Source organism: Pseudonaja textilis, chromosome 4 (genome assembly GCF_049901715.1).
Source record: "Pseudonaja textilis isolate UNSWEBS1 chromosome 4, rPseTex1.2, whole genome shotgun sequence".
NCBI lineage: Eukaryota > Metazoa > Chordata > Lepidosauria > Squamata > Elapidae > Pseudonaja > Pseudonaja textilis.
This window is the reverse complement of record NC_141993.1, coordinates 143800-166511: the sequence shown is the minus strand read 5'-3', so window position 1 is coordinate 166511 and position 22712 is coordinate 143800. Positions and strand designations below refer to the sequence as shown.

Genomic DNA, 22712 nt, shown 5'->3' with positions numbered 1-22712 from the left:
GTGGTCCATTAACACAATAATAGCTTGACATGCATAACATTCAGTGAGTTATGTAGTTGCAGAAGCACGAAGTCGAAAGCACCAGCCTGAATATGGCGAGTGGGACCTCGTTGAAACGTTGCCATGATGCTCCCAATCTATTGCTTATATTATATGCTATGTCCTGGATAGAAGGAATTTTCAATAAATTTCTACTCTAATAATTATTATATTTAATAGATTGTTGTTGTTGTTGTTGTTGTTGTTGTTGTTGTTGTTGTTATTATTATTATTATTATTATTATTATTATTATTATTATTATTATTATTATTATTATTATATATTTAGTGAGATTCCCAGGGATGGTTGGTAGCTCAACAGCTCGAGTCCTAACCAAGTCCTAACCAAGGACCTAGGAACTGTTAAGGTAGCATCGGAGGATATAATGTTCCAAGTAGGGTGGTTTTTTTGTAGAACCAGGGTATTCAAATCTGATAAATTCAGAATTTCCAAATAGCAAGTTAGCCCTTTAGGTATTGGTCCAAGGGCTCTGAATACAATTGGGATAACACATGATTTCTTTTTCCAAAGTCGCTCAACTTCAATTTGTAAGTCCCGATACTTGGTGGTTTTTTTCTTGCTGCGTGTCTTCAATTCATGCATCACCAGGTATTGCAATGTCAGGTGTGCTGTGGGCCTAGTGCCTGTCAGTCTGATTTCTGAAGTCCCACAAGATCTTGACTTTTTCATTCTCCAGAACCTTCTCAACCTGATGTTCTCAATAGTTGTTACTATTACTATTATTACTACTACTACTACTACTACTATTATTATTATTATTATTTAGGAATTAGGAGATTTATTAGTTTTTAAACAGCCCTTGGGAAGGCATAGCAGAGGGAGGTGCTACTACCATAAAGGTGTGCTCTGAAGTACATGAGATGCCACTTGATGAAAATGAGCTTGAGTTGTAGAAAGTGGTGTTCCTCCAAATAATGTAGTCATCTTTGCAAATTCCATCATGTTCACCACTCATTCCTCCATTGTGGGCATTGCCAAACCTTTCTGCTTTTCAAAATATAGTAGCATCATTGAAGTTATCATGTATAAAAAGAAAGCTTCTTGATTTTTGTCTAGTTGCTTAGCCATTGATGCCAAAAAAAATATCTGGTTTCAATTATATTTTAATCTTTAAAATCTTCTGAATTAATGTATGCATATGTATGATGATAGCATCCTAATTCTCCCCACCTTAAACTGAAAAAAAACCATGTTTATTTAATTGCTGATTCCAGATTCTGAACTAAACTATGCATAAGTAAACAGTGTTTCTTGCAAAAATTAAATAAAATTCTGATGTTACCTTTGAGTGTGAAACATTGTTACTGTTTATATAATGGATTTCACTGTAGTAGAAGCACAGGAAAACGCCTACATGAATGAATATTTATCCTATCGATTGTTCACATAGTTACAAATAATTACTTACAATCCTGTTTACCCAGCGGTTTTTACAACTTTAGGGTACTAGTATTACGTGAGTGATGATGAAATCTGGTATTTGCAGTTCCACTTAGACATGGACATGTTTTGCATCATGTTTGTTACAAAAAAACCCACCTGTTTAAAATTTATGCTCACAGAGCAGTATTTGCAAAGTAAGTGATACCAAGCAAACTAATTAAATAGAAGTCACAATGGACATATGTAATAGTATCTGTAAACAATCATTTCTTATTCTTAAATTAGAATAAGACACTAAAGCTTTGCTGGGTGTAACAGAATGCAATTTACTTCTGTCCCAACATAATGGAACCAGTTCAGCTGTCTTGCTGGGGTAGTGCAGTGTGTAACTACAGTAGCTGTGTAGTTGTATACTAATGGAAGCAGAGTAGAAATGTAAATATTTGCACTGAAAACTGGAGAGCCAGTTTGGTTTAGTGGTTAAGGTTCTGGCCTAGAAATCAGGACACTGTGAGTTCTTGTCCTGCTTTAGTCAGGAAAACCTGGTTGGGTGTGAATCCACCTCACAGGATTGTTGTTGTGGGGAAAATAAGAGGAGGATGGAACATTAGGTATGTTTGCTGCCTTGAATTATGTATAAAATAATGAAGGTGGGATAACATAAACATCTAATAAGTTAAAATAAAAAATAAATAAGATGGGACACAGAAACCACTCCTATTGCAGTGGTTTAGTTAAAGAGTTACTCAAACACCGTATCAGCACTGGCTGACATGCTTGAGGAAGTCCATGATGTGATCACTACCTGTTGCTTTTAATTCTGAGAAATCCCAAATGTGCTTTCCCAAAAAAGGCACCTGGACTTGGTTTGTTTTTTCCTTGAAAACATTTTGTTTCTCATCCAAAAAGCTTTTTCAGAACTTTTGGGAAAGCACCTTTGGGATAACTATGACCTGTCCTAGATGATTTGAGAATTTCCATGGAAATTCTGAGAAATATTGACTTGAAAAATCAGTGCACAACCTGATGGCTAGAACAAATGAGGAAACAATGAGACCAAAGGGTTGGGAGGGGAAAATGGAGGAGGGCAGGTGGTCAACTTACCAAAGCAAGTATGGTGGAAGTGAGAGAGTATAAAGGTAGTCCTCAACATATACCACAATGGAGTCTGGAATTTTGGTCATAAATTATTGTCATAAATCAAAGCACCACATGACCTGATTCAATTTTACAACTGTTTTTATGATGGTTGTAAAGCAAGTCACCACCAAAATGTAATCACATGATTATGGAGGCAAGATGGCAGCTGTAACTTTGAGGACAGGTCATAAATAGTTGGGTTTTTTTGAAGTCCACTGTAATTTTGAACTGGCGTTAAGTGGCTAAGTCACAGGTAAGGAAATACCTGTAAATTCCTCTAGCAGCCAGCTAACAGATCAGTAAGTGATGCTCTTAAGAGACCCATTGTCAAAATAGCTTTCCTCAAATGATCAGACCAAACAGGATTATGAGTGCCTATAAAACTGAAATATTCCAATGAAGGAGAAAAATGAATCTCCAAAACTCCTTTTTTCATAACATATATTAAAGTTTATTATCAATATTATCATATTATTATTATCAAATAAAATAGAAACAATAGTCAAGAAAGAGAAAAAGAAAAAGAATGAAGAGAAAAAAGGTAGTGATTGCTGATTTTTTCAGTGCAGTAAAATACAAATAAAATTAAAACCTCAACCTTTTGCTTTACATTTCCAACTGATTCAAATATTTCTACAACACCATAGTTGATCTAGTTAATAAACCCCAAAATCAAATTTTAATTCCTCTACCATTTTGAGCATAAATCTAGAAGCAGTTTCCAGGTAAAAACAAAAGTAGATAGATCTTGTCTTGAAAGTCAGTTTTGCCATCTCCACCACCTTCACCATCCATTCTTATTCCATTGTGGGAATTCATACATCTTCCCACCTTCTCAGCCAGCTCTTTCTTTGCCTCAGTCTCATTTCTCTAGTTAATCTTTATGACAGAGGTGGGCGACTATGGCCCCTTTACAACCTGGAGATTTCAACTCCCAGAATTCCTGAGCGGGTTATGACTTGTAGTTAATTACAGGTTGTCTTCTTTCAGCAACCACAATTGGGATGGCAACTCAGTCCTTAAGCGAAGTGGTTACTAAGTGAAACCTCAACTGTTTTTACTCTTATTCCCAGAATCACAAAGGTGGCAAATGTGAGGATCGATCGCCAAGTTACTTTTTCATTGCCTTGGTCGCTGTCCAAGGAAGTTTGCAAAAGGAAGATTATTAAGTTCCCATAGTGATGTGTTGTGCCTCTGTGGCAGGGATCTCCAACCTTGACAACTTTTTTAAGATTTGTGGACTTCAACTCCCAGAATTTCCCAGCCAGGAAAGCTGGCTGAGGAATTTTGGAAGTTGAAGTCCACAAGTCTTATAAGTTGCCAAAGGCTGGAGACCCCAGATCTATGGCATTTCAGATTCCCTCAGCTTTAAAATCTTTTCCAAACCCTAAACGAATCCTTGTGTGGGGTTGATTTCCAAGGACGGGTAAAATGTACTTTTTTTTTTTTTTTTTACACAATGCATGGTCTATCCCAAGGGTCTCCAATCTTGGCTGCTTTAAGCCTGGAGGACTTCAACTCCCAGAATTCCCTGGCTGGGGAATTCTGGGAGTTGAAGTCCTCCAGGCTTAAAGCAGCCAAGATTGGAGACCCTGGTCTATCCCGCGCCCTTCTTTCCCCTCGCTCTTGAACAGCCCCGTTAGGGGACCCGAATCAGGAAAGGCCGCCCAAGGAAGGCTCTCAGGAGCAAAAAAATAAAATTAAAAATAGAATGACGGGATTCAGATACAAGCGCAGAGTGAGGGAGCGAGCGCGAGGCACCCCACCGCTGCCCGAATCCGCAACGACCAGCGCCGAACAGAAAAAAAAAAAGGGAGCGACTCGGCAACGTTCGAAGAGGACGACGCCTCCGCAGCAAAAAAAAAAAACCACCCACCTCTACTTCCTCCTGCGCCGCTGGCTTTTTTTTAATTTCAAACCTCGCTTCGTCATGTGACCCGTTTGTTGTTGCGGTGCTACGCAAGGGCTACCGCCCGCGTGGGCGTCGGCCCGGGTCACGTGCTGCGTTTAAATCTCTCTCTCTCTCTCTCTCTCTCTCTCTCTGAGGTGGGGGCGAGGGCCGCTTCTATCTGCGGCGCCACTATGAGCGGCCGCCGCGACTGACGGCAGGGCGGGGGGGAGGAGGAGAGGGAGGTGGGGGAAACAGGAGGAGGGGAGGGAGCAGTTGCTCCTGCTCCAAGATGGCCGACGAGGAGATGCCACTCCTCCATTCTCGGAGCGGCGGCTGCCGCGGCAACAACAACAACGGCGCCGTGGCGGCCGCTGACGCCGAGAGTCCCGAGCCCGCTCTCAAGCGTCAACGCCAGGCTTCGGCTGACCAGAGCTGCGCGGCCAAGGCGGGAGCCGGCGGAGAGGTAGACACGGCGCCTCTCCCCGGAAGGGCTGTCGAAGAGGCCCTGAAGGGGGACAGGGCGGTCCCCGCCGCCTGTGTCAGCGGCGAAGCGGGCGAGGTGACCGCGCCGGCGGGGGCAGGAGAGGGCTGGGGCTGCGCGGAAAGCGGGGCCCGGTGGTGGGGCCTGGTCCGAGAGGAGACGCCGCCGCCGTCGTCGTCGCCGCACCAACGGCAGCTGCCGCGGGGGCAGAGCCAAGGGGAGGGCGCGGAGGCGGTGCCCGTCGGAGAGCCAGCGGAGACGGCCATTGGCTGCGGGCCGGCGCAGTCTTCCAACGGCGCGGCTGAGGTGCAGAGGGCGCCGCAAACCGGTGAGAAGCCTCCGGGGACGGAGGGACGGAGGGAGGGAGGGAAGGAGGCCGGACCACCCAGAGCAGCGCTGAAGGGGCGGCCTGTCAGCCTTGACAGCGAGCCCGTTAGGGGCTGCCCCCTCGTTGAAACTGGAGGCTGGGCGCTTCTCTTAGGGGGGAGTCTCCTCCCGGCCCTTGACAGGCTTGCTCAAAAGTAATTCGGTTCCCTCAAAACCGGCTTGTCTGGGCTTTCTGGTCGCTGTCGGTAAAGCTCTTCGGTCTTTTAACTCTTGATTTCTTGTTTATGGTACACGTGGTTGAAGAGGGAGTTTATTCTCATTAGTCTACTGCCATTGCACCTCGTACAAGGAAATTAAATGCCGTCTTCGGTGTACCTTATAACGGGTCTCCAACCTTGGCAACTTTAAGACTAGCGGACTTCAACTCCCAGAGTTCTCTGGGAGTTGAAGTCCGCTAGTCTTAAAGTTGCCAAGGTTGGAGAGCCCTGCCTTATAAGTTATATACCCAAATAAAACACAAACACGCATCCATCACATTCTGTACAGTTGAATCGACAACCCGATGTATTGCATTAATAGTGCACTCATTCTTGCAATTCAACGATTTTTTTTTATTGGCGCGGGGTCCTTATGGCAGTGCCTCTTAATAATCTTCCTTGGATTCCCGAGAATTTACCTTATGACGGTAGGACTTGCAGATTGCAAAAGAAAACATTAGCTTTTTTTTAGTGATGCGTGAAAAAAATACTAATCGTTGTAAAGCTATTAGTGCCGAATGTGTGAAGTTCTGCAGGGCAAGCGTTTTTATTCAAATTGGCATAACGTATTTGTACTAGACAAATTGATAATTTTTCCCGTTAACAAAATGGACATGCATAGACAGTAATTGTTTAATTTTAGACTGCAATGCTGTATGGATTTGTCAGAATATTAAATCAGTTCAGTATCATTTTGTATGTGTATATGTACGTACACCCACACACACCAACAAGCATATAGGATAGAACAATTGCTTTGGTGTATCCTATAAATTTTTTCTTGAAAGCCATCCTATTATATAATTGGAATACTTTTTTAAGCAAATAACACAAGATTGCAACCTTATTTAGTTTAAATCTATGAATACATCTGAATAGTGGATGAAGTTGGAAACAACTGATAAAGCTTCTTTTGAAATTAGGAAGAAAATGTTTTTCTGAAAGCAAAAATTGTTGTGGTCATTTAAAAGTTTGAAAATACATTGACACCTTAAGATCATATTTGACAATACATTCGATAGATATTATACAGAGTATTATATTCATACAGTAGTGTAAAGCAGAAAAACAACTTTCTAAACGAGTCTCGGGACTTATTTTTAACATTTGCAGTTTATGTTGCAGATATTAATAATTGCATAAGTGTATATATTGGAAATTTGTTTCTCCTTGTACATCTAATTGCAGAAATGTAAGCAGAAATATAACTTGCACACATTCTAAAAGTGTAGATTTTAATAGTGTTCATAAAAATATTTTTAAGAGCATGCTTTTCTCAACCACACCTTTTCCATTAATTAAAGATATAAAAATTAAAACTAAATTTATCGTAGATTTGTTTCTGTACAGAATAAAACTTATGTTTACTGATTTTTACCTACCCAATACCATTACTTAAATCATACCTCAAGAGTATTTTTGCTTCCATATAGATGTGCAAAACAATATTACAAATATGATGGCACTACTTTTGTGCAATAACCTTATCATTGTTTTACAGATAATTTATTTTTTAGTGATGAAATTATTGCAAATGGCTTCCATTCTTGTGACAGTGATGAAGATGATAGAGCCTCTCATGCAAGTTCCAGTGATTGGACTCCAAGGCCACGGATAGGTAAAATTTAGTTGTTAATCTAAGGCAGTATTTCTCAGTTGTGACAGCTTTAAGATGTGTGGTGTTCAATTCTCAAAATTTCCCAGCTAGCTTCTTCTGGACTAAAATCACCTCAGTTCTTCATTTATTTTCCTATCAACATTGAGGGCATTGGGGTACTTCCTTCCTTTTATACCAGGGATCGCCAACCTTTTGGACCTCAGGGACCACCAAACTCATAATTTTAAATCCCGGGGACCACTAATATGAATTTTGACTGATGGTGGGAGAGAGAGAGAGAGAGAGAGAGAGGAATCTGATCTAACCTCTCTTCTTCCCTCCCTCCGCCCCCCCACCTCTCTCTCTCTCTCACACACACAGGCAGGGGTGGGATTCAAATTTCTTAACTGGTTCTGTGGGTGTGGCCTAATTTGTGGGTGTGGCTTGGTCATGTGACTGGCTGGGCATGGCTTGTATATAAATATTATAAATAAAAAAAAGAGCAACTTTTACCCAAAATCAGGCAAAGCAAGCAGGCAGATTGAGTTGCTCACAGAATCTGATTCACTTAGAGATCTGTGTTTCTGTCATCGGCTAGCTGAGTCTGCACTGCTTCAGTCCTAAGGAAGGTTCAGCTCTGCTTTAAAGCAGAGCTGAAGATCTAAAGATTAACTAGAAAGCAAGAAATCCAATGATTTCCTGCTTTCTAATTTAAATCTCCCGACGCAGCAGAACAGCTGATGGTTGGAAAAAGGAAAAATAGCAACTTAGCAGGCAAGTTTTCCAGGTAAGGAGTGAGTGGGCGGGGAGGGTACCCGTGGGCCATGTGGGCACAGTCTTGTGTTCCTGTACAGCCTGGATTAATTGCTTTGGGGGGTGCTCTGGGGGTGATATTTCTCTGCGGACCACCAAAATCCGTGGCCCACCGGTTGGCGACTGCTGTTTTATACAGTCTGCCACTTGCTGCTTCTAAAATGTCTGTGATTTCCATTTCCCTGAGTTAATAGCATTTAATCTTAAACTAACAGCTGAAGAGAAGAATGCTACTTCACAGAAGCATGGAACCTATAGTGTTCTCAGTGATTCCATAGCACTTTAAATTCATGATTTAAAGTTGTGGGCAGAAATGTATAATGTACTTCGATCTTTGATTCTTTTTATAAATGAAAAAGCTTCTCAAATTGTTTCCCTCATCTGCTTTTTGACATATGTATTTCCGTATGTGTGTGTGTGAGAGAGAGGGGGGGGAGGGAGGGAGAAGATGTCATCCTCAATTTATGACTGGTTGCTTAGCAACCATTCAGTGTTATGACCTACGTGAAGCAAGCAAGTTGACCTAGTTCTGAAATTGTGACAGTCCTTTCCCCTCAGGCAGTCACATTTTGGATGCTCAGCACATAGTTGCACATGGTTACATGATGCCTTTTTCAGTAGTTTGGCAAAAAAATCATAATTTATTGTTGGCTATTGGCAAGAATAGTCATAGCAAACAGCGCTTTGCTTGATATCTGTGGTACTCAATGACTGCCACATAAAAAGATTGTAAAATAATGTTGGTCACATGACCAACCTGATTGTCACAGAATAACAACTATAATAGGCAAGCTCCATTATGGTTATATGTCAAGGACTACCTGTAAATGGCCCCATCTTTACAGAAAACACTTCTTTTTTAAAAAACAAGTGTAAACATTACTTTACTAAGGCAATTTTGTGATATTTTATTAGGGCAAAAACATTTGATCTTGTGGAAGCAATGCAAGGGTGCTATAGATAAATTTGAGGAGAAATATACACACAAACAATATCAAAAGGACAACTGGGTGGGAGAAAATTGAAATCTTTCCAGAGCAAGAATGACAGGGCTTTGAATAAGGTGATTCTGGGTATTGCATGTTCTTTACTATACTGATAAGATTCCTGATGTTAGTAGGTGAAGAAGCTTTAGGGTTGTTGAAATGGAAGTTACTCATAATACCACTGTCGCTGCTTTTTATGACATGAAGTGCAATGTGTTTTCCTATTCAAAATACAGCAGATGACAATTTTCTCATTTGTTTATTCTGTCAGAAATATCACAATTAAAATAAGTCATACTATATGATATAAAATTTAAAATACAAAATACAAGATTAAAATATGTAGAAGTTAAAAGTTTCCCCAAAAATGTGTGCTGTTAACACATTTGAATGTCCCCTGGGCAATATCTTGTAGTTGAATAATCCTTTCAGTCCAGAAGCACCTGAAGTGTAGTGAGGTGCTCATTTTCTCATTTAATCTGTCTATACTATCTTGTACTCATAATTATTTCATTTTCCATAATAGGTCCATACACTTTTGTCCAACAACATCTCATGATAGGCACAGATCCACGTGCAATTTTGAAAGACCTATTACCAGAAACAATTCCTCCTCCTGAATTGGATAATATGACACTATGGCAAATTGTCGTTAATATTCTCTCAGAACCACCTAAAAGAAAAAAGAGAAAAGATATTAATACTATAGAGGATGCTGTGAAACTCCTGCAAGAATGCAAAAAAATAATAGTATTGACTGGAGCCGGGGTATGTATTCACAAATAGACTGTATCATATTTTGATGTTTTAATATGCTCATTGAATATAAATGCTATGTGAATAATTGTGCCATATAATTGTTACCCCTGAGCAAACAGTTGTGATTGCACATATGAAACAGTGTAGCTTATGGTGCAGTTCTCATTTTGTCATTTTGATAAAAGCATCAAATCCTGCAAATACTTAAAGTGCATATTTTACTTGCATGAACAATCTTATAAATTAAGTATTTCCCCTCTTCTAAAAGCAGTAAGGGTGAAGCCAAAGCTGTAATCATTTTTAGACAGGAAGAACTTTGGGCCCTTCAGATTTTTTTAAAAAAATTCTTACTGCTGGTTATACTGATTGGGCCAACTTCTGAAAATTGGTAATAGTTTCTGTAAGTTTTTGAAATAGCAGCAACCCTTAGTGTTGTAGTTCAAGTTATTTGCTGGTGACTCATAAATAAGAAAAAGTGTACCACTGTGATCTGAAAATAGTACTGTATATACTCTCATATAAGCCATCTGTGCATATGCTTATCCCCAAATTTTAATGAAAATGCCATAAAAAATGTGTAATTTGTGGATGTCAACTCACATTTTTCATGGTTAGTTTGGATTAAAAAAATGATGGTCAAATTATTAGCAGATGGGCTTATTCACAAGTATATTAAGAAATACGGTACTTTAAAAAGTGTGTACCGTATATACTAATAAATAAGCCCATGGACAAATAATGCAAACCTATTTGGGAGGTTTATTTTGGCACCTGATATTCTCTGCTTATATGACTTTATACACAAATATTATTAGACTGAGTTTCAGGAAACATGGCAGAGCATCCTGCCTGTTTTCATTTTTGCTGAATGGTAATGGCATCAATAAAATAAAACAAATATTATTACTTTACAAGTTTAACATGCTTGATTCTCTTAGGTGCTCTGACTACAGTTATATTAGCATTTCCTCACATGGTAATTGTTTTCATGTACATGTAAAGAAATACACTTTCTTTTGCAGTTAGACTTTCCTCACATATAGTTTTTTTAAAGTGTATCAATGAGTATTTCACAGGTCATCCTTGATAAAAGAATCTTTGTTAATTGCAATAATATTAGCAACTGTCAGCTATACTATATTTTGTCATACATTTCAGGTATCTGTTTCTTGTGGTATTCCTGACTTCCGATCAAGAGATGGTATATATGCCCGCCTAGCAGTTGATTTCCCAGATCTTCCTGATCCTCAAGCAATGTTTGACATAGAATACTTCAGAAAAGATCCAAGGCCATTTTTCAAATTTGCAAAGGTGCTGATTGTCTCTTTGATTTTTTTAATCTTTGGAAGATAATCATTTAAAAACTTCCAACAGACTTCGTGCATCTAAATCTTTTTATTTGAACACCCCATTTAGGTCACATTGGGAAAAGATCCAGTGAAGTTGTCCTGGTGAAATACTGTAGATCCACCAGCAAAATCGATTTTTTCCCCTCATATATCTGCATCATAAATCTGCCCTGGATGAGGAGGGGATTTGGAACAAACTTGAGACATAGAGAGGAGACAAAGGAGAGATGTACTAATTTGATACTGCACCTATTTATGGAGTGTATCTTACTATTTTCACAAACCCATGTCTACCCAATCAACCTCAGCTTGAGGTTCAATGTGAATAAGGACAATGATAGACTAAATTACTTAGGTTTGGGAAACAGTGTAGGTTTTCTCCCCAGCATAATGCATGACTTAGAGGTCATCATTAAACTTAGGTGATAGACGATTTAGGATATAATTGTGGTAGCAAGCTATTTATGTCATTAAATTTATTATTGCCATCTCCTCAGGCAGACCTTGGACTGCTTACAGAGTATACTTTAAAAAAAAAAACACAAAACAAATGGCCAGATTAAAAAAGTCATTAAAGCAAAGCATGACAGCCCCCATCTCCAATATAATATTCCCTGGCCTGGTACCAAAGCTAGATTTTAAGGGCTTTGGTACTTTTAAGAGAAACCCTAGATGAGAGGCTGTAGTCTGTATCTGCAGGGATGCTGTAATGGCAATGGGAAGGGGTGTTATGACAGCAAAGACGCATTTTCTAGATCCAGTATGTCATTTTGATGCAGATACTGCATTAACATTTTTAGTGCTAATATAGATTGTGCTCTGGACTATGTTGCCTTTAACAAAGTAGACGCAATCATTTTCTGTCCTTCCCAATCAGCATTTGCAATTTGCAATGTTAAGGGCATGATTTTCTACAATTAAGTTGTATTGTTTAGTATATTTACAGGTCAGTAATATTTGATGGGAGAATTCTGTTGTCTTTCAGTAACATTTCAAATTTGTAACATTACTTAAATATTAATTGAAATTCTGAGGTTTGGATTATATATGTAGTATCCTATTTATATCTACTCCAAAATGAGCTCTATTAAATGTGCAGGATTGTTCTTTTAGTATTCTGTTCCCAATAACTATGGGAAGCTGCAGCAAGACATGATTTCCAAACTATGCTCTCCAACAATTCATTTCCCTTACCAAGCTGTAGATATGTAACAGCAAGCAAAAGTGCATTTGCTGCATTTTTCAATAGCAGTCTTTATTGTATGTTGAAATTGTATATGTGGTGCCATGTAACAATTGCAGAGATTATTGACAAGATCTTGTTTGCATTTCTTTTGCAGGAAATATATCCTGGACAGTTTCAGCCATCTCTTTGTCATAAATTTATTGCTTTAATGGATAAAGAAAGAAAACTCCTTCGCAATTATACTCAGAACATAGATACACTGGAACAAGTTGCAGGAATTCAAAGGATAATCCAGTGCCATGGTAAGTGAAATATACACTCTTTTCTATCTTAGATTACAGAGTTATACAGTACTAAAGATGAGGAGAAAATGGTTACAACTAATCAAAGCCACACAGTCTAAAATTCCTTCCCTGTTTTGGCATTCTATAATAAAACTGTTCACGTAACAATTGTACACATTCCATTGCAGCATCTCCTCAGATACCTGGATACCCTACTTCTAAGCCTTTTGTGATCTACATGCAAACACCTTTAGCATGTGTGAGGAATATATCTTTATCTTCACCATCACAGTGGCCTCCAGTCACATGCAAGGAAGTCCGAACTCCCATTAATTAGTATAAGTGTGATAGTTAAATTCATATTGGCAGGTCCCTGTATTAGCCTCATATATGAATCACACAGCCAAGATCCCAGAGGACTGGAAAGAAGCCATAATTGTTCCCTTGTATAAAAAGGGTGATAGAATTTAATTATAAATTAAATAATTTATAACTAATAGGCCTATTGCATTACTATAGATAGTTCTCACAACGGGTTACGTAGTGACTGTTCGAAGTTAGTATTGACTCCCTCCCCCAAAAAGGTCTACTTCTGTTTCTGGGGAAAAAAACCTGCCCATTGTGAACAATGCATTCACTTAATGACCTGGTGCTTACTATAGTGTTAATGCCATAGTGTTATGCTTAGCAAAATGTCCTAAAATTGGTGATGAAGCACTTAATGACCAATATAGTTTACATCCATAATTTTGGGTATACTATAGTAAACTATAAGCCAGATGCCTATTTAGCAAACTCCAAATGTGGATAATAAAAAAGGAAATAATTAATTCTGAGGAAGTAGAGTTCCAACTGGGACAATCTACTACAGTCTAGTAGTGGTTCAACATCTGTCAGACAATATGCCAACCACTCTTGACTTAAATCTATATGCAGCCCTTTATTGATTTTAAGTCAGTTTTTGATATCTCAAGGGTAAAATTTTGAGACATTCTGAGCAGATCCTCTATAGACAAAAAGTCCTGCTTTGACAGTCACAGGCGTTTCCCAACATGTTCCTAATCAATAAACTATACAATAAAATCCAGCCTTACATATAAGCAGAGATCTTTCCAACATTATTCAAATTGGCAAGAGGGTGAAAACAGGGATGTCTTCTAGCACCATTTTAAAACATATATATCAATTAAATATGTTTCCCCAAACCCCAAAAACTTTAACCTTAGACTGTCTACTATTAAGCTCACCCCTTTCCTAAGAGATCTGTAAGGGACGTGCATAAGCACACCAACGTGCCTACCGTCCCTGTCCTATTATTTCTTTTATTTTTTTATTTTTCTTATTAGTATCCATTTCAGGTATTCATAACTACTTATACCTATTATCTTGTAAGTGATTGACAAATCAAATCAATAAAAATAAATAAATAAATAAATTCTCTAATTAAAACCTTTCAGATGTGCTCTCTTTCTAATCATCATCAAATTTGAGGGTCATATTCATCCGTCAAAGGCAACACTCCAACCATTACACTATCCAGTCACTTACTTGATTTCATATACTGCATCCAATGAATATATTGAAAGTGCATGTATTATTGATAAAATCCCTGAGTGGGGAAAAAAACCTTGACAACTGGTATGTTCCTTTATTGGCTGGTATATGTATTTCAGGTTCCTTTGCAACAGCTTCTTGCCTCATCTGTAAATACAAGGTTGATTGTGAAGTTGTACGAGGAGATATTTTTAATCAGGTAATTATTATTTTAGAATTAACTGGTGAAAAAGAACTATAAATTAGAAATGCTATTAAATACATTGAAAATATAACTGTAGGCATGCAATTTTGTTTTGTTAAAACTGATCTCATACAACTTAAAATACAGCATTCTTTAAATCTAAATATGTGAATTGTAGCTATATATACAGTAATTATTGTGATTTTTTTTCTTTACAAAGAACCAGTTGGAGGGTCCACAGTTGCATTATATATAATTATTTAGTTCTCCATTTGAAAAAGAAAATGGGAGCTAAATGCAAAGACTAGTTCATTGCTTAATAGTGATCCTGAGAAATGCCATCTAGTACAAAGCACTGCATTTTTAAAAGAATCAATTGAAATAATTTTGCAATTGCCCCTTAAAGATCATGTTCTGGTCAAACATACATTTAAGAAGGATTGAATAAAGTGTGTATGCTTGACCAGGATATGATGGCATTCTTTTGAAACCTAAAAGCACTGTCACCAATCCCTGAAATGACAGACGAGTACTCTTAAATTGAACATTAGTTTTTAATAAAGTCTGTGAAAGCTAAAGGCAACCTCTCCTTTAATAAAGGTTTTCAAGTAAGACTGCTAGCAGTTGGATGATGGTGCTGTTACTCTTAATCTTCATGTATCAGATAGGGTTGGATTAGATGGCCTAGGATACAATTGCAAATTGCATATTATTAAAAAAATTACCACATTGCAAATATAAAATTTGCTGAGTGTCAGAATTACATGTGCAAATTTCAGTTCTGGCTTTACACCACTGTATTTCTAGTAATCAATACGTTTCTGCACCTGATGGTGTTCAGGATTGTTCTAACTTAGAGCTTCAAGCTGAGACAGGTCTGACCCTGAATTTATAATAGCTCTGGTAATTATTACAATTGCTGTGCTAGAGTTCATTTTGATTTTTGGTAATATACTTATGATATGGAAATGAAAGAAGCTTGCATCTGTCCTTTTCACTTAGGCTAGAATAAAAAGTCACAACCTCTCTCAGTAGAAACATTCTAGTGATACACTAATTGAACAAAGTACTAGAGTGCTGATGATTCTTACCTAGTTCGGTAATAAAACGTCTGCAAGCAAAAAACCCAAGTTCAGGGAGCACCAAAGACAATAGCAACCTTTTACAAGGACATAATCTGGGGAAGTATGTGATAATGTGACAAAGTGAAACATACAGTATCCAAGCAAATAACAAAGCTAGAGTAAGAGAGAAGAATCTTGCAAAAGAAAGTTGAAAACAATGAGATGGCTGCCTGCCCTATAATCGGACATAACTGCTGTAATTTTAAAGTGCTACTTGTATAAAATGAACACTGCTAATGCAAATTCTTTAATCAGGTTGTTCCTAGATGTCCCAGGTGTTCACCTGATGAACCCCTTGCTATCATGAAGCCAGAAATAGTATTCTTTGGTGAAAATCTACCGGAGCAGTTTCACAGGGCCATGAAATATGACAAAGATGAAGTTGATCTTCTTATTGTTATTGGGTCTTCACTTAAAGTAAGACCAGTAGCATTGATTCCAAGTGAGTATTGATTATGTATGTGTTGAGAACAACAGAGAGTCCTTGTTTCATTTTAAATTTAGTGATCATGATGAATGATGCCAGAAATCATAGAATGTAGAGAACTTCGTAGATGTGGGAAGCATGTTAGAAAAAAAGAATTATTATGTGTATATTAATGTACCTTAAATACCATAGAATTAGGCAGGATTCAGACATTTACATAGTTACTTATTTCCTAAAATTATCCAGTTGTTAATAGTTGACTTTATTTTTTTTTTAAATATGTAGGTTCCATCCCACATGAAGTGCCTCAGATTCTAATTAATAGGGAACCATTGCCTCATCTACACTTTGATGTCGAGCTTCTTGGTGACTGTGATGTTATTATCAATGAATTATGTCATAGATTGGGTGGAGAATATTCAAAACTTTGTAATAGTTCCATTCAGCTTTCAGAAATAACAGAGAAACCTCCACGGCCTCACAGAGAGTTTGAAAAACATTTAACAGAGTTACCACCCACTCCTTTAAACATTTCTGAATCTTCTAGTTCATCTGACAGAATTCGATCACAAGATTCTCAAGTAATACATTCAGAGCATTCTGGTCAATATAAAGCAGGAAATTCTGATGTTGCTTTGGAATCGAAAGAAAACTCTATAGAAGAAAAACCACTAGAAGTCTATAACTCTTTAGAAAATTCAGAAAGTACTCATGGTCAGTTAGAAACTACAGAACATGTGAAGGAACCTGGATCTATTCCAGAAGAAAACAAAGAAAGAAGTGAAAAAATCTCTGTTGAAACAGTGAGAAAATGTTGCTTGAATAGATGTGCAAAAGAGCAAATTAGCAAGCGGCTTGATGGTAAGTGCTAAGTCTATTGTAAAAGCACTGTTTTGAATATTTTCATGTTATGCTTTAGAATAACTTCAGAGTATTCAAATATAATTTTGCATTGAACGCTTCAAGGTAACATCAGTCAAACATTGGTCAAAAAAACAAAGCCTACACTAGCCTGCTACCATGTAATTATGTTATAGCAGTGTTTGTTAAATTGTTTTCCTCTCAGGACCCCTTCCCAATTTTAAATTTCTTTATAGGTCTCCCAAATTTTGTAAAGGTTAAATTTATCAATATTTACCATGATAAAATTAATTCTGATCAATTTACTGCCATTACTATTTCTCATAGTTTCATGGGTTCTAATATTATTCAATATGGGCTGGCAAAAAAATTAATTTTACAAAGTCTTGGGGACCCCCAGAGATCATTGGACCAATTACACTTTGAGAAACACTGATACAGGTCAGAAAATCTAAAATAAATAAATTATAGCCAAAGAGCTAATCACTTAGAAATGTTCATTTTTAAACTATTGTTAGAAAATATTAAAAACCTGGAATGAATTAACTATATTGTATATATAAAGTATTCTAAATAGAATTCCAAATTAATGGATTTTATTTTTAGTCAGTGTTGGTTTAGAGGAGTAGGAATCCCTGTAATCATTTATCTAGAAGTAGAAATCTTGAGATGGGAGGCTTTGGTTCTAGATGTATGGCTGAAGTGACCAGATTTCAGGTTTGCAAGTCTACTTCACCTCTTTCATATTCATCAACAAGTGCAGTAATATTCTTTATGATCATGGAACATGAGAATTAAGGCCCAAGATTCATCTAAAAGCATCTTCAGGAATTAAGCAAAATCTCCTTCAAATTTTCTTCTATCCTTGTAGCTCAATTTAGAAAGTGGGGAGGAGAAACAAATATTTTGCAGAATATTGAGAAATAAAAATGCTGCTTGGTTTTCACTTTTTCAGGAGTTCACTATTTCACTAGTTCAAGAGATCTCATTCTGTTTCCTGCTGGCACAATCCCTATAATACTTGTAGAAAGCTAGGAATAGAAATGTCACCACTATGTTTGGTCTGGATAAATTTACATTTCATTGCAAACATCTCCCCAAAGAAAATTACCATTTTCTCACTTTTATACAAGGATTTGAAATTGAGGCAGTGAAAGTTTTAGCTCAAGTTGCCCTAATTTATTTACTTAAAACCTTGCTATAGTGTATTTATTTCGTTTCCCATCTCAAAGTTCAAAGTGACTTTAAATGGCTTACAAGATAAAACCCAAAAATTCAACAGTAATCAATATAAAAACTGATTACAGTTACAAAATTAAAACAAACTGAAAAGACAAGGAGGGAAGAGGTGGGGGTGACTTACTTTTTAGTGCACCAACCATCTCCAGCTAACAGCTTCTCCTTCAAGACCCTCTGCCAGCTGGCACATCCAGGTTTTAAGACTTTCCCTGAAGGTTAAAAAAGAGGGGATGGATCTTATCTCCTGTGGCAAGATGTTCCAATGGGCAGGAGCTGTGTCAAAAATCTCAAGTTTAAAAAAAAAAAAAAGAATCTCAGATCAATATGCATTCAATAAATGTAACCCTGCCCACAGGCTTCCCATCTAAATGAATGAAAAACATTACCATCTTTAGAACAACTCTTGTAAGATAAATAGAAAAATAATTTGGAAGCAATCTTTTCTTTAGGCTTTAAATGTACCGTATTTTCCGGACTATAAGCCGCTACTTTTTTTCCCACGCTTTGACCCCTGTGGCTTGTACAACAATGTGGCTTATCTATAGATTTTTCTTCACTAACTGCCATCAGGGGGCGCAAAAACGTGACAGAGGCAAGAGGTCAATGCAAAGAAGAAGACGCTACCGGTAGTTTTTGGCACACTCAACGTAAGCAGCACGACACGCACGAACGCAAAATATTTTTCACACCCTCATCATGGAAAGTACACGAAGAAAAGCATATGATGCAGCTTTTAAGTTGAAAGCAATCGATCTGTCTATCCAGGAAGGAAATAGAGCTGCTGCATGTAAGCTTGGCGTTAATGAATCAACGGTGAGACGTTGGAGACGTCTGGCTGCATGCGAAGAGCATTCTTCTCTTTCTGTGTAAATATCTCATTTCACAATGTATATATTTGCGGCTTATAGTCGGTGCGGCTAATATACGTTAAAAAAAAAATCTTTTAAAATTTAGTGGGTGCGGCTTATATTCTGATGCGCTCTATAGTCCGGTAAATACGGTAAGTGTATATTAGCCTATGTGAAAAAGTGAGTTGCATAGTATTTCTTGATACTATCAACTTTTTTCTACAACATCAGGTAGAAATCGGCATGGTATTTCTACTTAGTGAACTGCTGTTGTTGCAGGCATATTATTCACAAGCTTTTGTTTTTGCCTACAAGATGTAATGTGGGAATGCATTTTGTCTTTCTTACAATACCCATTTTGTTAATATTTTTATTTGTTTTGTTTTTTTCTTCCATTTCAGAATGTCAGTATACTAAAAATAAAATCCTGGGTTATTTTTTTTAAAAAAACTTTTAATCATATCCCTTGCTTAGTTTGTGAGATAATATTTGTAGCACAAACCCTTTGTGGTAATCCTAGTCCTATTGCAGTCCGGTTGTACAGTCTGTGATGTTGGCTTTTAATAGATTTTTTTGAGGGTGAGCTCTGAAGCTTGGGGCCATATTTATTTACATCATTAGACTGGATTGACATAATTCCTGATCTAGGAGAGTCTTTTAGAGAAGAAGCTGATTTTAAGAAATAAAAAAGCAATTGGACTTAATCTGGATTTAAAACACATCTTGGCAATTAGAATGCAATTACATAAATTACATATGGTCTGTTTCCAAGTGCAATTCAAGGTATGCTTGTGACCTTTAAAGCCATTAATGTCATAGGTCCAGGCTATTTGACGAACCACTGTGTCCTGCTAGGCTGATAGAAAGGGCCTACTTCAGATCCTGTCGGTCAAAGAATTCCGACTGTCGGGATCCAGGAGAAGAACGCTTCTCTGCTCAGTGCCCACCCTTTGGAACATCTTACCCTCTACAGTAAGATCTGCCCCCAACCTTTTATGCTTCCACAACAGCTTGAGGAAGACTTGGCTTGAGCAACTGGCCTGGGGACCAGATGGGGGAGTTCCACGCTGGAGGTGGCTGCTAGATTGATGGCAGACTCCACTTCTCCTCCATGCTCCGTGCTCTTCACCCCTCCATCTTTTGGGTTATCATACTGATGTATGATACATCGGTATACGGAGATGGGCAGCAAATAAATTTAACAAGTATTTTTTTTATGTTTGCCTTGTTTTAAAAGTCTTAGAATCTGGCCTCCCATAAATAGAATAGATCAGAGCCAGGGATGTAATGTACATGTTACTGTATAATGAAAAATTTGGACTGTTCTAATTAAAATTAATTCAGAAAGACTGAGCCCATTGTGTATAGCATTTGGAAAGTGTGTTTCTGAAGCATTTGAAACTAAATTGCAATAAACATCAATATACTATTAAGTAGTTATGAAAGGCAAGAGGGAAAGCAGAGAGCGGGAGAAAAGCAAATTAATTTAGTGCTGCATTGTAATAGTTTTCCCTCAATGCTTCACATATATTGACACAAATAATTGTTTCCTTATAAAAATATAAGATATGGAGAACGCAGAACCTTAAGTGTGATGCATTTATGTATGATTGTATTCTAAATGATGATGCCTTCTTTTTTTCCTTCGTTGTTGATCAAACCTGTTTCAGGTACTCAATATTTGTTTTCACCACCAAATCGCTATATTTTCCATGGTGCTGAAGTTTATTCAGACTCTGAAGATGATGTCATCTCCTCCAGCTCTTGTGGAAGTAGCAGCGGTAGTGGATCATGTCGGAGCCCAAGCTTAGATGTGGAAGAGGAGAGTGAACTGGAAGACTATTACAATGGCATAGAAGAGGAGGAGGAGGAAGAGGAGGAGGAGGAGGCAGACAGTCCTGACAGAGAAGAGGAGAATGGATTTGAGGAAGATGGAACTGACCTTCCAGAATCTGTCGATGAATCAATTTCTATAAATCAGACAGTAGAATTTGACAGTTTATCAGACAAGTTGTAAGATAATTACTGATTTATTTCAGGAACTTTTCCACCAGCATTAGCAATTTCGGGCATATTGGAATGAATGTGTACTGAATTCAGAACAAGGCAAACAACAATGTTTATAAACATTAGAGTAGATTTTCATGCATAGTTTTCTAACTTTTCCAATTGAATTCTATAAAGACACACTCAACACTAATCTTTATTGCATTTTAAGTTTTGTAGAAGGTACTAAGTATCTTTTACTGTCACTACTTTCATTTTTATTAATATGTGTTGTGTGTGTGTGTGTGTCTGTGTATGTATTCACACATATACAATATTTTTGGCTTTATAAATTTCACCTTGTGTTATTTCTGAACCATTTAAAAAGCCATCATAATATTAATATATAAAGGGAACAGCTAATCTAGACCAAAGAATGGTATTGTTCATACCTCTCTTGTTTTGCATCATTTCAGTTTATTTATGTCTCCTTAGTCTGCTGCTGCAAGAATATGTTGTTAAATATGAAGATTTTCCCCAAATGCCTATGGCAGCTGTTTTCTGAACTCTTCATGTTGGGTATATTTGCATGCAATCATATTAGAAGTTAATTAGACATCAGTGAGCATCTGAAAATTCCTTAGATTACTAGAAAATAGCATTTTAAAAAACTATTTAAATAAATGAAAATGCTATTTTTAAAACAAAAGCTAAAATAAAGCAACTTTCTGTAGATACATAATAATGCTTATTGGCTTCCAAAATTACAGGAAGAAAGTATTAGATAAGAAATCATTAACCCTGTTAACATGAGTATTTAGTGCAGGAAGTTGGTATATAAAACAATGTATAAAATCTTTGTGTACACTGCCAAGATGTGAATATTTAAGTGTTGGAAGGTGTATATATATATTCAGGATATAGATGGAATTTTTGCCCAAGAACAAAAGTGTTTCTATACTTTTCAGTACTTTTATACAAACATTTAACGAGAGCTACTCATGCATCCAGTAAAACAGAAAATTCAATTTCACTTTAACTTTAAAGTGTGCTGCTTAAAGGCTTCTGTTCAGAGAACCTCATACCACTCCTTGATAGATTGATGTAGAAAAGGCAGCAACTGAAAGGAGTTCCAAAGCTGCTTCAAAACTGCCTCTTGAAATAGATGTGTCAAATGTTACCGCTGTAGGTTGTCTCAGTCCTTTGTGCTTCATTTGATCCTAGCTTTTTTAATTTCTTCTTGAAACCACTTTTCAGCTGTATCCGTAGTTACACCAGTTGCCAATAATTCTTTTGCATTTCTTTAATATTCCATTTTGAAATATGTATAGAGCTGTTCTTTTCAGTCAGTACATCCAATTTGTAACACGGCATAATGAAGTGTTAAAAATGGCATTTTGTGTTCATTTGAAATGTTGGCATGTTTTCTTGTTGTCCAAGTTATAAATAGAACTTGAACAACTACACTTAAAGAATGCAATGTTTAGCTTGGCATGCATGTCAAACTGTATTTGTGCTATAGGAGATATTTTAAATGGAAATATTTTGTTTTAAATTATTTTTACAGTGTGGATTATTTTCTGCTTTTATATTGTATATAGTGTCTTTTATGTAACCAACTGGCAGATGTTTTGTAGAAGATTGTTTAAATTGACATAGCTCTCTTCCTGCAACTTTTGAAATACAAAACCAGTGTTTTATACTCAGTCTGATTTAAATCTATTACATTATTAACTTTTGGAAGCTGTTAACAAATGTGTGCATGCAGTGTGTTATTAAGTATGGAAAGTAATACAGTTGGTGAGAAGCAATTTGCTGCTTCTCCCATATTGCTCCAGTCACTTTTAAAACTAGGAGCAAGATCTCTGATGCAATAAAGGCCAGGCCAAAAGCTTCTACCCTCAGGGTGGGGAGACATCTGGCAAGCAATGTCTACTGAGGCTGGCTGGTCTGTCTACCCAAATTACCATAGCAA

At 37.2% G+C, this 22712-nt stretch overlaps 1 protein-coding gene across 1 annotated transcript; it reads left to right on the top strand.

Annotated features, from left to right (window-relative positions):
- Positions 1 to 4514: 4514 nt before the first annotated feature.
- SIRT1 (sirtuin 1) lies at positions 4515 to 22443 on the top strand. Its single transcript, XM_026714556.2, has 9 exons — positions 4515 to 5284; positions 7042 to 7158; positions 9463 to 9704; positions 10854 to 11006; positions 12385 to 12532; positions 14188 to 14267; positions 15632 to 15818; positions 16089 to 16664; positions 20422 to 22443. Exons 1-9 carry the CDS (start codon positions 4765 to 4767, stop codon positions 20766 to 20768), a joined length of 2370 nt encoding a protein of 789 aa, XP_026570341.1. The 5' UTR covers positions 4515 to 4764; the 3' UTR covers positions 20769 to 22443.
- The last annotated feature ends 269 nt before the right edge of the window (positions 22444 to 22712 follow it).

What these genes read in the sequence shown, in the direction of transcription:
- SIRT1 (XM_026714556.2), top strand. Translation starts at nt 4,765, where the DNA reads ATGGCCGACGAGGAGATGCCACTCCTCCATTCTCGGAGCGGCGGCTGC. An exon ending in GAGGAGATATTTTTAATCAG is followed by an intron (nt 14,268 to 15,631) that starts GTAATTATTATT and finishes TTCTTTAATCAG; the next exon opens with GTTGTTCCTAGATGTCCCAG. An exon ending in AATTAGCAAGCGGCTTGATG is followed by an intron (nt 16,665 to 20,421) that starts GTAAGTGCTAAG and finishes AACCTGTTTCAG; the next exon opens with GTACTCAATATTTGTTTTCA.